General features: G+C 44.4%; 1 protein-coding gene across 4 annotated transcripts in view; it reads right to left on the bottom strand.

Annotated features, from left to right (window-relative positions):
- Positions 1-22327, bottom strand: part of lrrc28 (leucine rich repeat containing 28) — a 29430-nt gene extending 7103 nt beyond the window's left edge. The window contains exons 1-6 of one of the 4 annotated variants that reach the window (XM_034220748.1): positions 22187-22327; positions 21552-21638; positions 17344-17569; positions 17215-17255; positions 15213-15250; positions 5416-5553 (exon numbers count right to left, since the gene is read on the bottom strand). In XM_034220748.1, the coding sequence (XP_034076639.1) occupies positions 5416-5553; positions 15213-15250; positions 17215-17255; positions 17344-17511 (385 nt within the window). In that variant the 5' untranslated portion in view covers positions 17512-17569; positions 21552-21638; positions 22187-22327. The remainder of the gene's footprint in view (positions 1-5415; positions 5554-15212; positions 15251-17214; positions 17256-17343; positions 17570-21551; positions 21639-22186) is intronic. The other 3 variants (XM_034220749.1, XM_034220747.1, XM_034220751.1) reach the window with 3 other exon arrangements.
- Positions 22328-23361: the final 1034 nt, after the last annotated feature.

Genomic DNA, 23361 nt, shown 5'->3' with positions numbered 1-23361 from the left:
CAAGCACAGACCTTATTTCGAGATTTTCAAAAACCCTATGGAGAAATTGCATAGCGTTTTTGTCGAGGGAACCGGAAGGAGTTCACTTCCGGGTTTTAGGATGCGTCACTGTGGCTCTCTATACTACGAGATACTCAGCTAAATGCTCCCGTGATTAAACGCCATCATGTTCTAAACCACATCAAGGATTGTCTCTGAAACAGTATGGAGCTCAAAGGCTTTCTCTCTTGCCGGTTATACCACAAGTTGAGTTCCTTTTTATTTCCTGCTTCTTTAGACATACTCTCTCCAGTACAGGTTAGCTCTGAGTATTAGCGATGCTAATGTAAACAAAGACCATATTACGTCCAAAACATGTCGCTCATTGTTTCTGACAGCAATGTTTCTGATAGGCCTGTGGGTCTAAAGCCCGCCCACATTTCAGATATTACGTCATATCGGACGCAAATCTGAATCTATAGGTTACTTACGTAACCCCAGTTCTCAGAGTGACATGAAGTGAGATGTCTCACTATGGGATGCGCCTCATCGCGGAGCAAACAGAAGCATCAATCTCATTACGCCAATCCTGATTGGCTGGTGATCTTGACGTCAGCGTCAGGGAATTCACCCCCTATAAGTAGCTTGCGCCACGACGCATGCATTATTCAAAATAAGCACCTCTTCTCGCTTCACCATAGCAAGGAGGGCCGTCTGGTGAGACATCTCACTTCATGTTACTCTGAGAACTGGGGTTACGTAAGTAACCTATAGTTCTCATTCATAACACTCCATTCGATGTCTCACTATGGGAAATTGTAGCTCCCGTATTGTCAGACGAGCTTATCTCGAAAATCACCAAACCAACCAGAACTTAACAGGTAGAGCTCTGACTCAACCAGGTGCCCAGCACTGCTTGAGTCACACTGGGAGCAGAACGTCCAGCCTGTTAAGAGGCGGACAAAAGTGAGCGGCGAGGACCAGCTCGCCGCTGCACCAATGTCTTGGATGGGAGACATCCTGGACAGAGCCCAGGATGCAGCCAGACCCTGAGTCGAAAGAGCTCGCGGACCCGAGGGTGCCTGCGAACTCTGACTCATATGGGCCCCAAAGCAATTGCTTCCACAAACCAGTGGGAGAGCCATTGCTTAGTAACAGGCTTGCCCTTATAATGGTTAGCCCAGGACACAAGGGGTTGGTCATTATGACGAAGCACCCTTGATCTGTCCCTGTACGTGCGTAAAGCACGGGCTGGACACGGCAAATCCGGCCGCTGTTCCCCGGAGGAATACAGTGGCGGGGAGGATGCCTCAATGTCAAATGTGGTACCTGAACCAACCGCCTTAAGATAAAAGGTAGGGTTGGGCTTCAACCACACTCTGTTTGCCCTGGGGCAAACTGAGTGCATGAAGACTGTACAGATAGCGCATGAGTGCCACTGGCTCGCTTGGCAGCTGCCAGGGTCAGCTTCATGTCACACTGTATTCAGATTGTACCACTCACGGGCCAGGCCCATAGAGCCAAGCGCTCTGGGTGTGGGTGAAAGATCGCCCCCCCCCCGCTTGGGACAGTATGTCCCTGCATAGTGGGAGCTGCCATGGCTGCCCGCACAGCAGCTGATATATCTCCGCTGGCCAGTACATAGCTGGCCAGTGTGGAGCTATCAGGATAAGTGTGTGGCGTTGCTCTCTCACTCTGGCCAGAGTTGGGGGTATCAGAGCCAGGGGTGGGAACGCGTACAGAAGGCCCGGGGGCCAATCGTGCGCGAGTGCATCCACGCCTAACGGTGCATTTAGATCGCGCATTGAAAAGAACAGCACTGTACTCTGCCGTAACGCACCCACAGCTGGCTCACAATCCTTGGATGTAGAGTCCAGTCTGCATAAAGTGGTATACCTCTGGACAGTAGATCTGCCCCGAGGTTCATCACTCCGGGTAAGTGCGTCGCTCTCAGAGAGAGGAGACGTCTACCGCTCCATAGGATCAGTTTGCGCGCCAGTGTGTGTAACTGGAGAGAACGCAAACCCCCTTGGCGGTTAATATACGATATTGTGGTCGTATTGTCTGTCCTCACGAGGACGTGATGTCCCCTGAGGAAAGGCAGAAAGCGTTTTAGGGTGAGAAACACCGCTAAAAGCTCCAGGTAATTTATGTGCGCCCGCTGGAGGTCTCTGCTCCAGAGACCCCTCACCGGGCGACCTTCATAAATACCTCCCCAACCTGTCAGACATGCGTCCGTGGTGACCACTTTCCGTGAAAGGACAGCACCCATAGGCACACCTCGTACTGGAAAAGTCGGGTGCAGCCAGTGGCGCAGTGCCATTACGCATTTCACAGTAACCATAACTCTCCGCGCGTGCCTTTACAGCTCCAGCCGGCACTGCGCATGTGCGTGACGGTGGTGCCTTCACAACCCCAGCCGGCACTGCGCATGCGCGTGACGGTGGTGCCTTTACAGCTCCAGCCGGCACTGCGCATGCGCGTGACGGTGGTGCCTTCACGACCCCAGCCGGCACTGCGCATGCGCGTGACGGTGGTGCCTTTACGACCCCAGCCGGCACTGCGCATGCGCGTGACGGTGGTGCCTTTACAGCCCCAGCCGGCACTGCGCATGCGCGTGACGGTGGTGCCTTCACAGATCCGTCAATTGTCCGCCCTTTGAGAGAGGCCGTAGCTGCTCTCAGAAGGGGAACAGTTGACGGACTGTTTATTGTTTTTCTTTTCATTTTCGAGCTGCGCCCTTGGCTCGAAGCCTGGATGCGTCAGCGGAAAATGTTTTATGACAGAAAAATCAATAAGTGTGTGACATGTGTTTACGCGGACTTGAGGATGGTGTTGAGGCATCTCTCGAGGCGGCGGAAACACATTTAGAGCTGGGGAACCGTAGACTTCCAGCTCTGTCACAGAGGGGAGAAGGAGGGGCTGTCACGCCGCTCGCTTCTTCTTCCTCGACTGCTGGCCGAAATTCTGGGTTGGCTGCGCCTGGGCTGCAGCCGGAACCGGAGATTTTCTAGGCCAGCTCGCCCTCGTCCCCTGCCTGGGCTGGGGACTCGGGGCGGACTGCAACCTCTGCATTTTCGGTATTTTGAACCGAGCAGGGTTCGGAGCCCTTCGAGGGAGGCAGAGGTGGAGGGCCTCGTCCTCCTTCTTTTTCGAATCGCATCTCCTCTGCATGGAGGCAAGAGCGGAGCCGAAAATCCCCTCGGGAACGATGGGCATGTCAAGCACATCCTCCTTTTCCCGGTCTGGGAGGTTGAGCCATCTAGCTCTTTCCTGCACCACCATGATCCCCATTGTTTTGCCCGTGGCCTGGACGGCGCAGCGTTGGACACGGAGACAAATGTCTGTGACCGCGGCCAACTCATCCAGAACGGCCGGTCCAGGATTACTCAACATATCCTCACAGAGCTCCGCTTGGTATGCGGTTAGCAGTGAGGAAACGTTCAGAGCCCTGGCGGACAACGCTGCGGCTCTGTAGGACCGTTCAGTCATGGTCGACTGGAAACGGTCCACCTTCGCTGGCAGCGTGGGGTTCCTGCTTGGTGACGGGCCCATCCTCGGTAGGAGGTGGGCTGCCACCAGCAGTTCCATCGGCGGTATGCGGAGCAGGCCGAGCCTCTGCGCCTGGTGAGGCGTGGGCTCCGTTCCCGCGTCTCTTGCCGCCACCGGGTCCCGGCCTGACACGGCGTGGGATCCCGGTTCCGCAGCTGCCGCTGTTAGTGAGCCCCAGACCGACACAGTGAGGGGCTCAGTCTCTGCGGCGGACGCCCCCGTGTCTTGATTGCCAAACGGCGAATCAGTGGACATGAGGGAGTCCTGTTCCAACAAGCTAGCTTGGTGTGCTAGCCGTCGGTGGAGGCTCTTTCGGGTGAAAAGGGCACAATGCCCGCACGAGCCGGGGTTGTCGATAGCCTCCTGGGCGTGTTCCAGCCCGAGGCAGGACGAGCAGACCTGGTGTGAGTCTGTGCCTGCTATCTTCAACCCGCAACCGCATGACCGACCGAGTCCCTGACTCCTCTGGTGTGAGGGGGAGAGGCGTCCATCTTGTTCGCCTCGTGGCGTGGAGAGGACCCGCTCGTAACAGGTACGTCGTTGAGAGAAAAAGTGTTACCAACCCGTCCTTAATCCGGAGAAAAAGGGGACGGTGTGGGTCCTTTGTTCTCAAAGAATATTGACTGGTGTGTCAATATACTTCTAATCCTTTTCTCCTCCGTGAGAGAGAAAAAGAAAAGCGTCCTCGCTACCGTGGTGTCGGTAGTAAGGGGAAGCTAGCTAGCAACAGGTGCGTAGCTAGCTTGAGAAAAATCAAAACCTTACCTTACTTTCCGGGGAAAGAAACGGCGAGGTCGATTTTAATACTAACTGGCGTTAGTATTACCGTCTTCTTGCGAAGCAGAAGGAGTAGCCGGCGAGCGCCCGTCGACCGAAATGGTTATATTTGGGTTCAGTCTGTGGACCGTTAAGCTTGTCCGGCTACTATAGAGATGTGCTCTGAAGCGAGAAGAGGTGTTTGAATGATGCATGCGTCGTGGCGCAAGCTACTTATAGGGGGTGAATTCCCTGACGCTGACGTCAAGATCTCCAGCCAATCAGGATTGGCGTAATGAGATTGATGCTTCTGTTTGCTCCGTGATGAGGCGCATCCCATAGTGAGACATCGAACGGAGTGTTATGAATGAGAACAGCGCCGTTGTAGCCCCGTCTTTAGAGATTTGGGTACGGAGGAGAAGAGAGAGGGTTTTATTTTCTGACGCTGCGTGAGTTCCCTGACACACCGGGGACAATAAAATCCCTGTGTGAGTTCCTCTCCCACACACAACTTTGATATGTTATTGTGTATATTGTTTTTTCACTTGACCCTGTCTTTGGTCAAACATACTGTCAGTTATTTGTTGTCTTACTGAAAACATTCTTAAATGTTAAACTGTGTCAGAAGTAAAGTGACAAAATAAACTTCAATTTTTTTGGATGACCTTAACTAATCAAGATAAAAACTCTGCCGTCATGTTTTGGATTAGATGTTCTTTATTGATCCCAATTTAGGACATTGTCTTGGTTCGGGAGCATGTTAACAAGGCATTGGACATGAGTTCAACATAAAACCTTTCCAAAACATTATATATATACATATTAACAGTATAAAGACAAGTCTGTAGAGTATCTGCAGAATAGATGCATGCATTCAATACTCTGTAAAACGATCTGTTGGTGGTATAGCTTATCTGCAGCATATATATATATATCTAATATTCTTATTTTTTCTGTCGTTTGTGTGTTTTTCATTCTTTCTCTTTGCAAATATAATCTTGTACATGCGTATACTTAGTTTTCCATGGCTTAAAGATAGCATATTGTCATTGTGTGTGCACTTGTTTAAGTTGCTGATGGTGATGCACCGTAGAAACGTTATAGAGATATTTGTGATGGTAGACGTACCTGGAGGAAAGCACTTGAGCTGATTGTTGGACAGTCGGAGGTGTCTCAGAGATCTGAGGCGTCCGATCTCCGGACAGAGGAACTGCAGCGCGTTGTTGCTCAGGTCCAACGACTGCAGACGAGACAGGCTGCCGATCGCTGGGGATCAAAGACAACAGAGTGGTAGTATCGGGAAAAGACAACAGAGTGGTAGAATAGAGAAAAGACAACAGAGTGGTAGAATAGAGAAAAGACAACAGAGTGGTAGAATAGAGAAAAGACAACAGAATGGTAGAATAGGGAAAAAACAGAGTGGTAGAATAGGGAAAAGACAACAGAGTGGTAGTGTACTGTTCTCACTAGATGTTCCTGGAATCTAGCTATTCAGTCAGCATAAACATGAACTTCAAATAATTCCAGGAGAACGGGATTCTGAATTGGAGATTACTGAAGCTCTTGAATATTCTTATATTCTTTATTGTAAAACTGTAACACACAAGAAAAGGACATTGTTTTACAGTTTATAGTATAGTATTTATTAGCTTTTCTTTTTAATGACTGATTTTAAATGCCATTTTCTTAATCTCTTTCATTTTTGGTAAAGCACTTTGAATGGCCTTGTGTTGAAAAGTGCTATATAAATAAACTTGCCTTGCCTTGCCTTTACATGACAGGTACAGAAACACAACATAAATGACCATGCTATAGCTAGGCTAGTTAGACAGCTTAGAAGGCTAACAAACTAATCTATTTTATAAGTGAAGAGAAAACAAGAGATTAGCAAAATGCTAACAGTGCTAAGCTAACAACGAGCTAATATGCTAAGCTCACGACGAGCTAGTATGCTAAAGAGGCTAAGCTAACAACGAGCTAATACGCTAACGGATTACATTGTCATTGACATGAGGCGTTAGCTTAGGCCTAGTGGTGCAGATGCAGTTTAACGTCACCTCTTAAACCCTGAGCCTGTTTTTCAGGTTTCAGGCTCGAAAATGACATTCCCAGAACAAATGACCATATCTTCCCTTCTAAAAGGGTTAAATTAATAATCTTTTTTCTCAAAGTAATGATAAACCTGTGAGTTGGATGTAGAAAAGTCAGAATCAATATATGGATTAACTACATCATCGTTGTTATCGTTTTAATGCCATTGAAGACCAGTTTTGACGAAGACCATCAAAGCCATGTTAGCGTTGTGGGCTAGCGCCACTTGTTTTGATGTACCTTTTTGTTGATAACGTCGCGAGTTTGTATCTTTCAGTGTTGAGGTGGGCACCGTTAGATTCTGTGTCTTTACGATCATAAACGATGTGTTGGATGTGCAGCTAGGATAAGTAATAAGATTTTCGGTGCAGTAATAGGTTAGCATTTTTCGCTCGGGGCTAATTCAGAGGCTCACGGTTAGCATTGTGTTTTTTTATTTGAAGAAAAAAAATGAAAAATATCTGTTAAATGAGTTTTTTCCCGTTATATGGATATACAATATTCATAGTTTATTAAATATTAAGGTTCCTTAGACGTTGTTTCCTGCAAATGACGCGATTTCGGCCCCAGAAACCGGGTCCGTGGGGCTTAAGAGGATAATAAAGGTATGAAATATGATCAAATGATGAAATAAACACTGTTCTACATTAATATAGTTTCAACTAACATATTTACTTACAGACAATGCGCTTAACAAGTCTCCAGAAGATGGATGCAGCCAGATTATGGAGCTAACAAGACGAGACTGCCACATGTAATTTACCAACTGACTGACACAACTTCCTGTCAGTGTTGCAGTAAAGAAATAGCTATTATATGGCTCTGGCTATTGGCTGTCCGAAAAGTCGCCAGAAGTCCCTAAATGACGTCATCGCCTAATTTGAATATCATGTAATGGCGGTAAAATAACGTTCCACTCCCTTCAAGGATCAAAACTTGAAACCACCAGAGTAAATCCAGACGACAGTAGATCAGAAATGTCTATTAGAAAAAGTAGAAAGTATAGTTTTAGTAGTAGTAGTTTTTAATAGAAATATCCCTTACAATAAAGGCAGTATAGTATCTTTTAAACTCAGGGTTTGATTCACACTACTTTATGTACTACTTTATGTACTTTTGTGAATACAGTTTAGACTGTGACATGATGACCTATGTGCAGGGGTGCACATAACTTTTTTGCCCTGGTTCTCAAAGGATCACCTGGAGATGTTGCTTGGTGCTCATCCTTAAAATGAAATAAACCGTAACTTTTGAGGGGGTCTTGACTTTATTTGCCAGACACACGGCACTGAACACACATGCAGAGGTGAACACAGAACACACATGCAGACGTGAACACAGAACACACATGCAGAGGTGAACACAGAACACACATGCAGAGGTGAACACAAGACAACATTAGCACGACCAGTAATCCTACAAGCTGTCATCACTACCCTCCTGACTGCTCTCCTCACTGTCTTCCTCTCTGTCAGACATGGTAGCTGATGATGTAGGCCTACTTCTTTCTCTCTGGTTGAGTATGCGATTAGATGCTTGCATCCACAAGTCAACAGCTGGTTTTGGGTCGAAAGTCTCTGTTGTGATCATCTTAGACAAGTGGATGTAATCAAATAAGTATGTGAACATAACCAATAACCTACCATAGCCAATAACAAATTAAACTTATTTTATTTGTGTTGTTCATTCATATCTTATTTTACCTTAACATTTATTTATTTATGCATCTTTTTTTTATCTCTCCAGTTTTAAAGGATATTTTTGGTTACTGTCCTATAGTATGTTGGAATGATTTCAAACCTGTGTATCCCAATAATTATAAAGGAGTGCCTTGGAAATGTGTGTTTACATAAATTGTGACCAAACCGTTTGAACTTAGACTAAAGTGAACTATCTAAACACTCAGAGTACTTTACCTCACTGAGCTGTAGTTAACTTATCAGCCTCTCAGTCTGACTGGAGAGGACTCTCCCTCCACATTATTGTAGAAACATCTTCTTCTTATATCCGTTAGAGCAGCTAGCACCAGATTCTAATAACAACAGCCCTAACAACCCTCCCTCTCTCCCACGCTCACTCGCATTTTCGCTGTGAGCTGCGGGCGCCAGATAAGCCAACATCCCCTATTTTCATCACTTACAGCGGCCATCGTACAGGGCAAATGAAACGTGTAACCGGGGTGAAAAGGGTGTTCCATTTACTTAATTATGAATGTTGTTACATCAAGGCCGAAAATTAGGATGAGCGCCAACGGTTAAAAATGTTTTTTTACCTCCCAGAGCTGTCAGCGCAGCGCCTCCACAGATCTGGCGCCCTATAGGGGAACATCTATAACGCCAGTGCTACAGGCTGGCCCTCAGTTAATATGCAACTCGCAAATATCTTTCTCTCTCTCTCTTCTATCTCCTATCTCCTATCTTCTCCCTTCTCTCTCCTCCCTTCTCTCTCTCCCTCTCTCTCAATGTTGGTGCGCAAATGCGCCTTTTTTCAAATGACCCGGTGCTCTTTTTTTGGCGGAGGTGCGCATGCGCACCTGCGCACCAGTTATGTGCAGCCCTGCCTATGTGGATGTTTAGCTTGTCACAGAGGCACACACACAGTGGACGAGGTGATTAAGTGACTGAAGCTGTCTCGACGCGGGAGAGTGTGGCTGTCTCCTCTCTGCTCTGACTGCAGCTGAGCTGCTGCGGGAGGCAACTGTGAGTCTGCGCGCCTGTGAGTACTATGGGAGGGCTGAGGGGCTCAAGTCACGGCAGCTCGTTAACTGCAGAACAATACGTGAGTCTCCAAACACCAGAAAAGTCCCTAATAACACCATTACAAGTCGTTAGATTAGTCGTTAGTCGCTTTTGACAAAAATAAGTAGCCGGAGGGTTGGAAAGCCGCCAAATTTAACGACAAAGTCGCCAAGTTGGCAACACTGCTTCCTGTATGACTATTTCCTGTGATAGATAAGGCTGTACTATTATCACTCGCCACTAGGGGCTCCCACAAACACACAGCTCTATACACAGAACACAACACTCCCCGCTTGAGGAGAAGGACCACTTCTGTCGCAGGTCTGGAGTAAACCTTTGGCTTGCCCTCCTTGATCACTCGCACGTCTACTTTCCTCACCAGTCCATCCTGGCTCGGAAAAGCCTTTGTGACGACTGCTGTGGGCCAGTAATTTCTCTTTGCTTGAGCATCTTTCATTAAGACTACATCTCCTTGTTTTCTGATAGCGAAAAACCTTCTGAGTGCATTAATGAAGCTGCTAGCACTCATAGCTTTGATGATTTTGATGTGCACAGCTCGTGTACACATACATGAAAACAACACTGCCCAGTGTTTACTGTTGACTTGCCCTCCTCTGGTACGGCGAGAGACCACCTCCCAAGGCCCGAATACACTCCCACATAGGAAAAGGGTGGTGCTGCCTGTAGCCGCTCGGCAGGCAGATCTGCCATCTGTTGGTGCTCTGTTTTCCCTCAAAGTTTTCTGCAGGTCACGCATTTGAAGGCCAGACTACTGATGCTTCGTTTAGCTCTCACCATCCAGATTCCAGATGCTCTGACGGCGCCCTCTGTAAAATGCCTGCCTTGGTGTTTCACAGCATGGTGGTGATGACGAACAATGAGGGTTCCTAGATGGTGATGGCCTGGAACAATGTGGTTGGTTGGTTTCGTCTGTGCTTAACTGGGACTCTTTGTTGAGACCTCCCACTCGGAGTATTCCAGTGCTGTCGACAAAGGGATGTAGTTTCCGCAGACTGCTGTTGAGAGGGAGGTTGCCTGACATTTCGATACACCTGAACTCTTCTGCGTAGCACTCACGTAGCACTCACGTTGCACACTTTTGATCACCAGTATCTTAGCTTTCTCCGTCTCCCCATTGGAAAGCCCCTTGCGGCAGATGTGCCACCCGTGACAGGTGTCCACCTGTCTAGCTTGAGAGAAAGACGAAGCGATGTGGACTAAGTGTCCTACTGCCTTGATGAGTGTCGAAGTCGGAGAAGCGCTCAAAGCGTGTTGTGTTCAAAGTGTTCTTTTTGATGTTAGTGATGTTAACGACAACTTGTGGGCGAACCTCGGAATCTGAGATGGAATCAACTAGATCATAGATCTCTTGACATTCTGGTTTTGGTGGAGATGGATTCCAGAGAAAGGCTGGCCCGGTGAGCCCTGTTGTACTTTCCAGAAGTGACGCTGGCACGGATCGAGTCCCATGGTCTGCTGGGTTATGATCGGTGGACACATACTGCCACTGTTCTGGAGCTGAGGACTGACGGATTTGCTGAACTCTGTTGTTCACGTAAACGTAGAACCTCCTGGATTGATTATGGATGTAGCCAAGTACCACCTTACTGTCGGTGTAGTACTCGATGCTGTCAAACTTCAGATCCATTTCTTCCACTATCATGTTGGCCATCTCGACTGCGAGAACTGCCGCGCAAAGCTCCAACCGAGGTATAGAAAGGTCTGGTTTTGGAGCTAGTCTGGCCTTTCCGAAGACGAAGCCAACTTCTACTCGTCCGGCGTTGTTGGTTACTTTCAAGTATGCCACCACTGAAACTGCCTTCACTGATGCATTTGCAAAGATGCATAGTTCTCTGAGCTGAGCATTAAGGCTTGAGGTAGACGTGTACACTCTTGGTATTTTGAGGTCTTTAAGGTCTTGAAGAGACTCCGTCCATCTGTCCCAATCTGCTTCCATGCCTTTTGGAAGGGGAGAATCCCATTCTTCAGCTTGTATGGAGAGTTCTCTGAGGAGTAGCCTTCCCTGTATAGTTACTGGGGTAAGGAAACCAAGGGGGTCGTAAATACTATTCACAGTTGAAAGCACTCCTCGCCGGGTGAAGGGTTTCCGTTCAGCAGCAACTTGGAACATGAACGTATCTGCTGTTATGCTCCATGTCACCCCTAGAGTCCGTTGCAGGGGCATATCGTCGCTGAAGAGATTGCGCTCTTGGATGTATTTGGCCCGATCTTCAGGGCTGAAAGCATCGATGATGGCTTGTCGGTTAGAGGCCACTTTATGCAGCCGAAGGTTGGAAACGGCAAGCATTTCTTGAGCTCGCTTGAGGACACCGATAGCTTCTCCCTCAGTGGGGCAGGACTTTAACAAGTCATCAACGTAGAACTCTCTTTCGATCAACCTTCTTGCATTGCTGCCAAAGTCGTTTTCTTCTTCTCTCGCTGCTCTCCTCAACCCATAGATGGCAACGGCTGGGGAAGTGCTGTTTCCAAAGACGTGGACGTGCATTCTGTACTCCACAATGTCGCTGTCAAGATTGTTATTGCGATACCACAGGAAACGCAGAAAATCTCTATGCTTTTTTTTCACGACGAAACAGTGAAAGTGAAATGTCCAGTGCTGGACATCAGCTGTTATTGCGACGAGATCTTTTCTGAACCTCATGAGTACACCAATGAGGGTGTTGTTCAGGTCTGGGCCTCGGAGAAGCACGTTGTTGAGAGAGATGCCCTGATAGGCTGCACTAGAGTCGAAGACAACTCGAATCTGCTCCGGCTTCTTCGGATGATAGACTCCAAAGGAGGGGAGATACCAGACTTCTTGGCCTTCCTGCAGTGGAGGAGCTACCTCTGTGTGTTCATTCTTGAATAATTTCTCAATAAATTCCAGGAAGTGTGTCTTCATCTGGGGACGTTTTTCTAAAGACCGACGGAGTGAGATGAGACGATTATAGGCACAGTCTCTGTTGTTTGGTAGCCTTTGTCTGGGTATCTTAAAGGGCAAGGGAGCAACCCAGCTGTTGGAGTTGTCTTGATGGACCTCGCTGTCCATGATGCGGAGAAACCTCATGTTGTCTATTGAGGGGGCGAGTTTGTGGTCGCTGGGAGTGCGACGAAAGATGAATTGACCCAGGTTCTCCTCATCTATTGTTGAGAGTGAACTGTCTGGAGAAGTCGCTGGGAAAGCTTGGTGCATAGTGTCATGACCAAATCTTTCTTTTACCTGCACTTGACTGCCACAGGGCTGCAGGTAGCTTGGGCGGCCATTTTCCAAGATGGCAGTCTTGAGCGTGCTCACTACATTACATTACATTACATTGCATTTAGCTGACGCTTTTATTCAAAGCGACTTACAATAAGTACATTCGACCAGGAAGACACAACCTTGAAGAAAACAGAATCATATAAGTACATCAGGTTTCATAGAGCCAAACATTTCAAGTGCTACTCAACTGGCTTTAGGTAAGCCAGTCCTTTATTAGTATAAAAGTGCTTCGTTAATAGTTCTAACGCTCGAAGTGGAGTCGAAAGAGATGAGTTTTCAGTTTGCGCCGGAAGATGTGCAAGCTATCTGCCGTCCTGATGTCAATGGGGAGCTCATTCCACCATCTTGGAGCCAGGACAGCAAACCCACGTGTTTTCGCCAATGGGAACTTGGGTCCCCCTTGCAGCGAGGGCGCAACGAGTCGTTTGGCTGATGCAGAGCGTAGTGCACGCGCTGGGGTGTACGGTTTAACCATGTCCTGGATGTAGGAAGGGCCAGATCCATTCGCAGCATGGTAAGCAAGTACCAGTGTCTTGAAGTGGATTCTAGCAGTTACCGGAAGCCAGTGAAGGGAGCGGAGGAGCGGAGTGGTGTGGGAACATTTAGGAAGGTTGAAGACCAGACGAGCCGCTGCATTCTGGATGAGCTGCAGAGGTCGGATGGCACATGCAGGTAGACCAGCCAGGAGGGAGTTGCAGTAGTCTAGGCGTGAGATGACGAGAGCCTGGACCAGAACCTGAGTCTCTTTCTGAGTCAGCTGGGGACGTATCTTCCTGATGTTGTAAAGCGTGTATCTGCAGCAACGGGTTGTAGCAGCGATGTTTGCAGTGAAGGACAGGTTGTTATCTAGGGTCACACCCAGATTCCTTGCAGTCTGGCTACAGATGGCTTGTGAGCCCCTCCTAGACAGACATCACCGACTACGACCCAACCAAGGTCCAACTTCTGGGCGAATGGAGCATTGTGTGGTCCGTTGATTTGCTTCCTGATTTTATGGACTCTAAGGATGTCCCTGCCAAGCAACAAGAGTATTTCTGCTTGCGGATCAAGGGATGGTATCTCGTCCGCAATCTTCCTCAGGTGATTGTGGTGCAAAGCTGCATCAGGGGTTGGAATCTCTGAACGGTTGGGGATCTGGTTACATTCAAGGAGTGTAGGGAGACGAAGACTAATCTTCTGGTCGATTGACTCTATAACGTAACCATGGGCCCTTCGTCCAGTTGTCTCTTTGAGCCCTGCGCATGTTTTCAGCGTGTATGGAAATTCACCACCTTGGATGTTGAAGACACTGAAGAACTCTGACCTCGCCAGAGATTTGTTGCTTTGCTCGTCGAGTATAGCATAGACTTTCATTGATTTCTCATGGTGCCCCTCAGGGTAAACACTGACGAGACATATCTTTGAGCATGCTCTTGCGCTAACTCCTCCACATACCTCTGTGCACTTAGCGGTGACGTCTTCGGTGACCTTGTCCTCCTCCCCGCCATGCTCTGGAGCAGGGGTGAAGGGCCTGGATGTCCATGGCGCGGGGCCCGGATGGAGGGCTGACAGATGACGATCACTCTGGCATTCTCCGCATTGTACTTCCGCTTTGCAGTCTCTCGCGAGATGTTCTGTGGATGAACAGCATCTAAAGCATATGGAGTGATCTTTCAGGAATTGCTTGCGATCCTCGATGGTCTTCTTCCTGAAGCTTCTGCACTTTTTCAGCGGGTGAGGCTTCTCATGTATGGGACAGAGCTTGTTGTCGTCGACTGATTTAATTTTACCTCCGTATTCCTTGGGTGGGAACACAGTTGTCTTGTTAATGTCTTGTCTTGCCATTCAGCTAATAACATATTCAGCTTTTTCTGCATTTTCAGCTAAATTCAGCTACAAATGTTCACAGTTTACAGCATTCACACGCATTTTCTGCAGGAAATGCCTTTTCTAGTTATATTTTATTGTACTAATTATTTTCATAAAATGTATGTAGTAACAATGGTTTTAGATCAGTCATGCGTATTTTTCGGGATTTCACTTGCTGGGGATCGAAGATAACAGAGGGCATTATTATAGGGAAAAGACAACCGAAGAGATTTTACAAATAAAAACAACTTCATCTCCAGATTTCTCTCATTTCAATCCTCCTGTTGTGTGGCTGTTGTTTTGGAGTTCTTAGTAATTTACCCTTTTTTATCCTGACAGTATTGATATGTTATTACTTTATATACAAAAGAGTTGTGTAATTATATCAGGGGTGTTTCCTAGACAGATATAGTATGAGGTGGTGATACTGTGGCGCTGATCTTCTTTATAAGATATATCAATTATCTCGAGATCATGACGCCCGTATACAAGATGGCGCCGCGGACGTAAACAACAACGTGACGTCGGAGCTCCGTACCAACAAAGCTGTCTCTGCCGTCTGACGCTCTGTTCGACTGGTCATAATTCTGGAGTCATTATACCGTTTTTGAGGAAGAGAAATATTGTTTTCTGGCATCACTTTCACATTTTACAGGGAAACTGCATTTGGGTTTGAGGGCGTGCAGACAGAACCCTGAATATAATAATAATACACTTTATTTATAGCACCTTTCAAAAGACAGTTACAAAGTGCTTTCACATCAAAATACACAGAGAGCAAGGGAACTAAACGACAGCATCTAAACATAAAAACAGATCGGAAATAATAACAAAACAAAAATAAATAGATTAAGAATAAATTAAATCACATAAAAGCATTCCTAAAGTAAGGTAAGGTTAAAAGAGCTGACAGATATAAATAAATGTAATTGTAATCAGTAACAGAGAAACAAAGGTTTATTATTATGTAAAACCAGAGGACTCACCTTCAGGAATAAGGATGATGTTGTTCGAGTGCAAATACCTTCAATGGAAAACAAACAGATGTTATAATTACATTAAAACTGAATATTTTAGCTGCTGTCGGTTATATTTTAAAACAGTGTAATGTATGTAATCTTCACCGCTTATGTAATGTCGTGAAGTGTAACGGCTTTAAAAGGTCCCCTATTATGCTGTTTCTCATCAATATATCACAGGTCTCAGATATATCCAGAACCTGTCTCTGATTGGCTGAAACACCAAACAGATCATTGCAGCATTACCCATAATCCCCTCTGTTTCAGCCCTGTTTCCAAAGTGCTGATTCTCTGTCTGTTACTTTAGATGAAAATAAGGAGCCCCTCCCCACGCCCCTCTGAGAGACATTTGGTTACAAAGAACTCAAAGGGAGATTCAGGTGATAGGGGGGGGGGTTACCTTGGTTGCTGATTGGCTAATGGTTACACAAGACAACACATTGTTATGACATCATAAAGTGGTCAAAATCTGATCAGATCATTTTCAGACAGGTTTTTATAGAAATGGATCAAAAAGAGAGAGAATCTTTGTTCCTGAAACTTTCAGAGTCTCTTTCCACAGAGGGGACACATGTTGATGTAGAAGAGACATGAAGAAGAGGGGACACATGTTGATGTAGAAGAGACATGAAGAAGAGGGGACACATGTTGATGTAGAAGAGACATGAAGAAGAGGGGACACATGTTGATGTAGAAGAGACATGAAGAAGAGGGGACACATGTTGATGTAGAAGAGACATGAAGAAGAGGGGACACATGTTGATGTAGAAGAGACATGAAGAAGAGGGGACACATGTTGATGTAGAAGAGACATGAAGAAGAGGGGACACATGTTGATGTAGGAGAGACATGAAGAAGAGGGGACACATGTTGATGTAGAAGAGACATGAAGAAGAGGGGACACATGTTGATGTAGAAGAGACATGAAGAAGAGGGGAGACACATGTTGATGAAGAAGAGACATGAAGAAGAGGGGACACATGTTGATGTAGAAGAGACATGAAGAAGAGGGGACACATGTTGATGTAGAGGAGACATGAAGAAGAGGGGACACATGTTGATGTAGAAGAGACATGAAGAAGAGGGGGACACATGTTGATGTAAGAGGAGACATGAAAGAAGAAGGGACACATGTTGATGTAGAAGAGACAGAAGAAGAGGGGACACATGTTGATGTAGAAGAGACATGAAGAAGAAGGGGACACATGTTGATGTAGAAGAGACAAGAAGAAGAGGGGACAACATGTTGATGTAGAAGAGACATGAAGAAGAGGGGACACATGGTGATGTAGAAGAGACATGAAGAAGAGGGGACACATGTTGATGTAGAAGAGACATGAAGAAGATGGGACACTGTTGATGGAGAAGAGACATGAAGAAGAGGGGGACACATGTTGATGGAGAAGAGACATGAAGAAGAGGGGGACACATGTTGATGTAGAAAGAGACATGGAGAAGAGGGGACACATGCTGATGTAGAAGAGGACATGAAGGAAGAGGGGGACACATGTTGATGTAGAAGAAGACATGAAGAAAGAGGGGACACATGTTGATGTAGAAGAAGACATGAAGAAGAGGGGACACATGTTGATGTAGAAGAGACATGGAGAAGAGGGGACACATGTTGATGTAGAAGAGACATGAAGAGAGGGGACACATGTTGATGTAGAAGAGACATGAAGAAGAGGGGACACATGTTGATGTAGAAGAGACATGGAGAAGAGGGGACACATGTTGATGTAGAGAAGACATGAAGAAGAGGGGACACATGTTGATGTAGAAGAGACATGAAGAAGAGGGGACACATGTTAATGTAGAAGAGACATGAAGAAGAGGGGACACATGTTGATGTAGAAGAGACATGAAGAAGAGGGGACACATGTTGATGTAGAAGAGACATGAAGAAGAGGAGACACATGTTGATGTAGAAGAGACATGAAGAAGAGGGTTTTGCGTAATAAATACTCACAGTTCGATTAGATTTGGGAGCTTCTGAGCGAGGTCGTCCGGCTGATTGAGGGAGAAAGCAGATCAGTAAAAGTCACAGGAAACTTCTAAGATGTTTTAAAAGCAGGTTTGACGTCAGGTAAATAGATACCAGTGTGGTGAGTGAGTTCCTCTTCATGTACAGCCTCTCCAGGAACTGAAGGCCTTCGTCTTTCAGCAGCTCCACAGGGAAGTGGTTCAGGTTCCTGTAGTTCAGAAACAGGTTTTTGTGGCGCTCCTGCTTAGCCATGAAGATAGCCTCATGGAGTTCAGTCGCCATTTCTGAAGAGAGATCTCCTCAAAACGTGCCTCCTTTCTTTATGGCATTACTGTCTGCACTGAAAGGAAAGTGAACGGTTCAGTTAGAGACGGTTTCCTCCCTCAGGCCATCAGGCCGATGAACACCTGAACGGTTGAAAGAACATCCATCTGTTTGCAACTTATGTATATCAAGATTCCAATGACTTGTATACTATTCTGCACTATGTCGACTATGTTCTATTTCATTGTATTCACTATTTGATGTGTGTTATTGTGTCGCTGTTGGAGGAGCCTGTGACCTCAGATTCTCATTGTCATCTACGCTGTAGCTATGCACACATGAATCTAGACGACGTGTTTGATGTATTGACTCACACAGCTGAGAACAAACAACCCAGCATGCAACAGATCATAAAACACTAGTGTTATTGTAGTAAGTAAGCTGTATGCCTTCTGTACTTTGCAAATACACTTTAATGATGAGTCACTCAGGCTTTCATCCAGCAGGGACATGTTGATTAACTTAAATACTTAGTATCCGTCCGGCATTCAAAATGTTACTCAAGTGAAAGTAGAAGTACTCAGGTCTTGTACTTGAGTAAAAGTAGAAGTACTCAGGTCTTGTACTTGAGTAACAGTAGAAGTACTCAGATCTTGTACTTGAATAAAAGTAGAAGTACTCAGATCTTGTACTTGAGTAAAAGTAGAAGTACTCAGGTCTTGTACTTGAGTAAAAGTAGAAGTACTCAGGTCTTGTACTTGAATAAAAGTAGAAGTACTCAGGTCTTGTACTTGAGTAACAGTAGAAGTACTCAGATCTTGTACTTGAATAAAAGTAGAAGTACTCAGGTCTTGTACTTGAGTAAAAGTCAAGTACTCAGATCTTGTTCTTGAGTAAAAGTAGAAGTACTCAGATCTTGTTCTTGAGTAAAAGTAGAAGTACTCAGGTCTTGTACTTGAGTAAAAGTAGAAGTACTCAGATCTTGTACTTGAGTAAAAGTAGAAGTACTCAGATCTTGTACTTGAGTAAAAGTAGAAGTATTCAGATCTTGTACTTGAGTAAAAGTAGAAGTACTCAGATCTTGTACTTGAGTAAAAGTAGAAGTACTCAGGTCTTGTTCTTGAGTAAAAGTAGAAGTACTCAGATCTTATACTTGAATAAAAGTAGAAGTACTCAGATCTTGTACTTGAGTAAAAGTAGAAGTACTCAGATCTTGTACTTGAATAAAAGTAGAAGTACTCAGGTCTTGTACTTGAGTAACAGTAGAAGTACTCAGATCTTGTACTTGAATAAAAGTAGAAGTACTCAGATCTTGTACTTGAGTAAAAGTCAAGTACTCAGATCTTGTTCTTGAGTAAAAGTAGAAGTACTCAGGTCTTGTACTTGAGTAAAAGTAGAAGTACTCAGGTCTTGTACTTGAGTAAAAGTCAAGTACTCAGATCTTGTTCTTGAGTAAAAGTAGAAGTACTCAGGTCTTGTACTTGAGTAAAAGTAGAAGTACTCAGATCTTGTACTTGAGTAAAAGTAGAAGTACTCAGATCTTGTACTTGAGTAAAAGTAGAAGTATTCAGATCTTGTACTTGAGTAAAAGTAGAAGTACTCAGATCTTGTACTTGAGTAAAAGTAGAAGTACTCAGGTCTTGTTCTTGAGTAAAAGTAGAAGTACTCAGATCTTATACTTGAGTAAAAGTAGAAGTACTCAGGTCTTGTACTTGAGTAAAAGTAGAAGTACTCAGGTCTTGTACTTGAGTAAAAGTAGAAGTACTCAGGTCTTGTACTTGAGTAAAAGTAGAAGTACTCAGATCTTGTACTTGAGTAAAAGTAGAAGTACTCAGGTCTTGTTCTTGAGTAAAAGTAGAAGTACTCAGATCTTATACTTGAGTAAAAGTAGAAGTACTCAGATCTTGTACTTGAGTAAAAGTAGAAGTACTCAGGTCTTGTACTTGAGTAAAAGTAGAAGTACTCAGGTCTTGTACTTGAGTAAAAGTAGAAGTACTCAGGTCTTGTACTTGAGTAAAAGTAGAAGTACTCAGGTCTTGTACTTGAGTAAAGTAGAAGTACTCAGGTCTTGTACTTGAGTAAAAGTAGAAGTACTCAGGTCTTGTACTTGAGTAAAAGTAGAAGTACTCAGGTCTGTACTTGAGTAAAAGTAGAAGTACTCAGATCTTGTACTTGAGTAAAAGTAGAAGTACTCAGGTCTTGTACTTGAGTAAAAGTCAAGTACTCAGATCTTACTTGAGTAAAAGTAGAAGTACTCAGATCTTGTACTTGAGTAAAAGTAGAAGTACTCAGATCTTGTACTTGAGTAAAAGTAGAAGTACTCAGATCTTGTACTTGAGTAAAAGTAGAAGTACTCAGATCTTGTTCTTGAGTAAAAGTAGAAGTACTCAGATCTTGTAGTAAAGTAAAAGTAGAAGTACTCAGATCTTGTACTTGAGTAAAAGTAGAAGTACTCAGGTCTTGTACTTGAGTAAAAGTAGAAGTACTCAGATCTTGTACTTGAGTAAAAGTAGAAGTACTCAGATCTTGTTCTTGAGTAAAAGTAGAAGTACTCAGATCTTGTACTTGAGTAAAAGTAGAAGTACTCAGGTCTTGTACTTGAGTAAAAGTAGAAGTACTCAGGTCTTGTACTTGAGTAAAAGTAGAAGTACTCAGGGTCTTGTACTTGAGTAAAGTAGAAGTACTCAGATCTTGTTCTTGAGTAAAAGTAGAAGTACTCAGGTCTTGTACTTGAGTAAAAGTCAAGTACTCAGATCTTGTTCTTGAGTAAAAGTAGAAGTACTCAGGTCTTGTACTTGAGTAAAAGTAGAAGTACTCAGATCTTGTACTTGAGTAAAAGTAGAAGTACTCAGATTTTGTACTTGAGTAAAAGTAGAAGTACTCAGGTCTTGTACTTGAGTAAAAGTAGAAGTACTCAGATCTTGTTCTTGAGTAAAAGTAGAAGTACTCAGGTCTTGTACTTGAGTAAAAGTAGAAGTACTCAGATCTTGTACTTGAGTAAAAGTAGAAGTACTCAGATCTTGTACTTGAGTAAAGTAGAAGTACTCAGGTCTTGTACTTGAGTAAAAGTCAAGTACTCAGATCTTGTTCTTGAGTAAAAGTAGAAGTACTCAGGTCTTGTACTTGAGTAAAAGTAGAAGTACTCAGATCTTATACTTGAGTAAAAGTAGAAGTACTCAGATCTTGTACTTGAGTAAAAGTAGAAGTACTCAGATCTTGTACTTCAGTAAAAGTAGAAGTACTCAGATCTTGTACTTCAGTAAAAGTAGAAGTACCAGAGTGTAGGAATACTCTGTTACAGTAAAAGTCCTGAATTCAAAATGTTCCTCAAGTAAAAGTAGAAAAGTATTCTCATCTAAATATAGTGAAAGTAGCGACAGTGAAAAAAGGTTTGCAACAGGAACTGCATGTCAACAGAGGCGGCTCTGATGTACATGCACTCTATGGTTCTATCTCACATCACCTACTGATTAACAACCTGCTCACATGCCGCACAACCACTCTTAAACCGCTGGAATCATTATACAAACAAACACTTAAAATAGTAGATAAGAAATCAGTTCATTCTCATCATTGCCCAATACTCACAAAATAACTTGTTGAGCTGGAAAATGTAATGAGATATGCAAATACTTGCCTCATGTACAAAATAATACACGGCCTTACCTCACCTCCGCTCAGACATGTTATCACCATACGCACACCTGTAACAGGTCAACAAGAGCTGCAGCAAGAGGAGACTGCGTTGTTCCATTAAGGAAGAGTTCATTCAGACAATCTTCTTTTTCTTTTAAAGCTGCAGTGGAACTCAATCCCAGTAACGATTAGAGAACAAAACACCTGCAGTTTATTTCAATCTACCTTAAAAACATGGTTAGTGGAAAGTCAGCTCTGTCAACACTGACACAATCTGCACTTTAACACTGTTTGTACATGTGCCTTGACCTGTTGCTATCTGTCTGCTTTGTGAATAATTAGTTTTGTTTTTATGTTTTTATATATGCTTTTATCATAATATAAGTATCTCTGTTGAGTGTTGTTTTACTGATTGTATTTACCTGTTATTTGAAGTGAATTTTTGTTTTTAGGATGACTTTCAACATCTGTCCAGGGACTACAGACGGAAAATAGCCTGTTGGCGAACTCTGGCGCATTTACAGAAATGTCAATCAATGTGCACTGTCCCTGTCAAACAAATATATAAATAAATTGTGCAGATTGGTCCATTTCAGAATAATATATATGATATGTTTTATAATGATTGATCATGAAAGTGTTCTCAAAGCTGGTAAAGGCTCAGCTAGTCTGAAGTACTTTGTATACTGCAGGGTAGCTGGTGGATTTACTCCAGGTGGAACTAAAGTCTGATTTAACACATGGTTAGATTTCACATCATTCATCCACATCTGTGAAGTAACTAAAGGTACTAAATACATGTAGTGGAGGAAAAGTACACCATTTACCTCTGAACTGTAGTGGAGTAGAAGTACTGGAACTTCTCAAGTAAAGTACTAGTATCACACCATTATACTTAAGTAAAGTACTTGAGTTACTTAGTTACTTTACACCTCTGTATTTGCATTAGGCTCTGTTTATATCTATGGAACATTAGCATGCTAGCTAGCAATAAGAGGCTGCTATTGACACTATTATTACAGCCAACAATACAATACAGACATAAAGCCGTTATTACCTTAATAGTGCTGCAGGGCTATTATATTCTCCTTTATGTCCCACAATATGCACATTGGGAGCGAAACTAATGCTTAATCGTTTGTTTGTGAAAAGTAGCACAAAAGCTAACGCTACGTACAACAACAGTTCTCCGTCATAAACAACGTAATGACGTCACCCAGGTTACGCTCGGCGTCTTCTTCTTCTCCTTCAAATGACTGTGGATAAAACCCTGCTGGTGTCTCACTGCTGCCACCTGATGGTACACAATTAAACTGCAGTGGTTAAAAGTACACTCTTTACAATGTGTTGTTGTTGTACTTTTTCTAACTTTTTACATGTCCTACTACTTAAAGATTTGGCTCCACTATAATTTATAGGCCAATATTGTACACTTAACTCTACTAGGCTACCTGTTTTTTTATAACTCTAGTTACAGATCCGTATTAATAACACAAAATGTAGGCCTATGTGTTATTATAGGTTTTAGATCAACTTAAATCATCCCTTCAAACCATTTAGAAGCAGTATATATATATAAACGTTTTAAAGAAATAGCCCCTTATTTCAACTTCACCATTGACAGCCACACTATATCTCCCCCCCTCACATCCGCAACCTCGGAGTCATCTTCGACAGTCAGCTCAAATTCAACCACCACATTAATCACATCACCAGGACCGCCTTTTTCCACCTCAAAAACATTGCCCGTCTCCGCCCATCACTCTCCTCCTCTGCTGCTGAAACCCTGATTCATGCATTCATCACTTCACGACTCGACTACTGCAATAGCATCCTCTACTACGGCATACCAGCCAACCTAATTAATAAACTCCAACATATCCAGAACTCTGCTGCCCGCCTCCTCACCCACACCCGCTCCCGAGACCCCGACCCCCCCCCCCCCCCCTCCCCTACCTCACAGACCTGCTGCACCACCACACCCCTTCCCGCTGCCTCCGCTCATCAGAAGCCAACCTCCTATCCATCCCCACCCGCAATCACCGGACCTGGGGGGACAGAGCCTTCTCCGTCGCTGCCCCCTCCCTCTGGAACTCAATCCCACAACCCATCAGAGACTGCACTGACCTCACCACCTTCAAAACACTCACCTCTTCAATCTGGCTTTTAATGTATGATTGTTTTTGTATTATTTGACTTTAACTTTAACTATATATGTATTTGTTGTTCCTT

This window comes from Gymnodraco acuticeps, unplaced genomic scaffold, assembly GCF_902827175.1.
Source record: "Gymnodraco acuticeps unplaced genomic scaffold, fGymAcu1.1, whole genome shotgun sequence".
Taxonomy (NCBI): domain Eukaryota; kingdom Metazoa; phylum Chordata; class Actinopteri; order Perciformes; family Bathydraconidae; genus Gymnodraco; species Gymnodraco acuticeps.
This window is presented reverse-complemented; position numbering and strand designations above follow the sequence as displayed.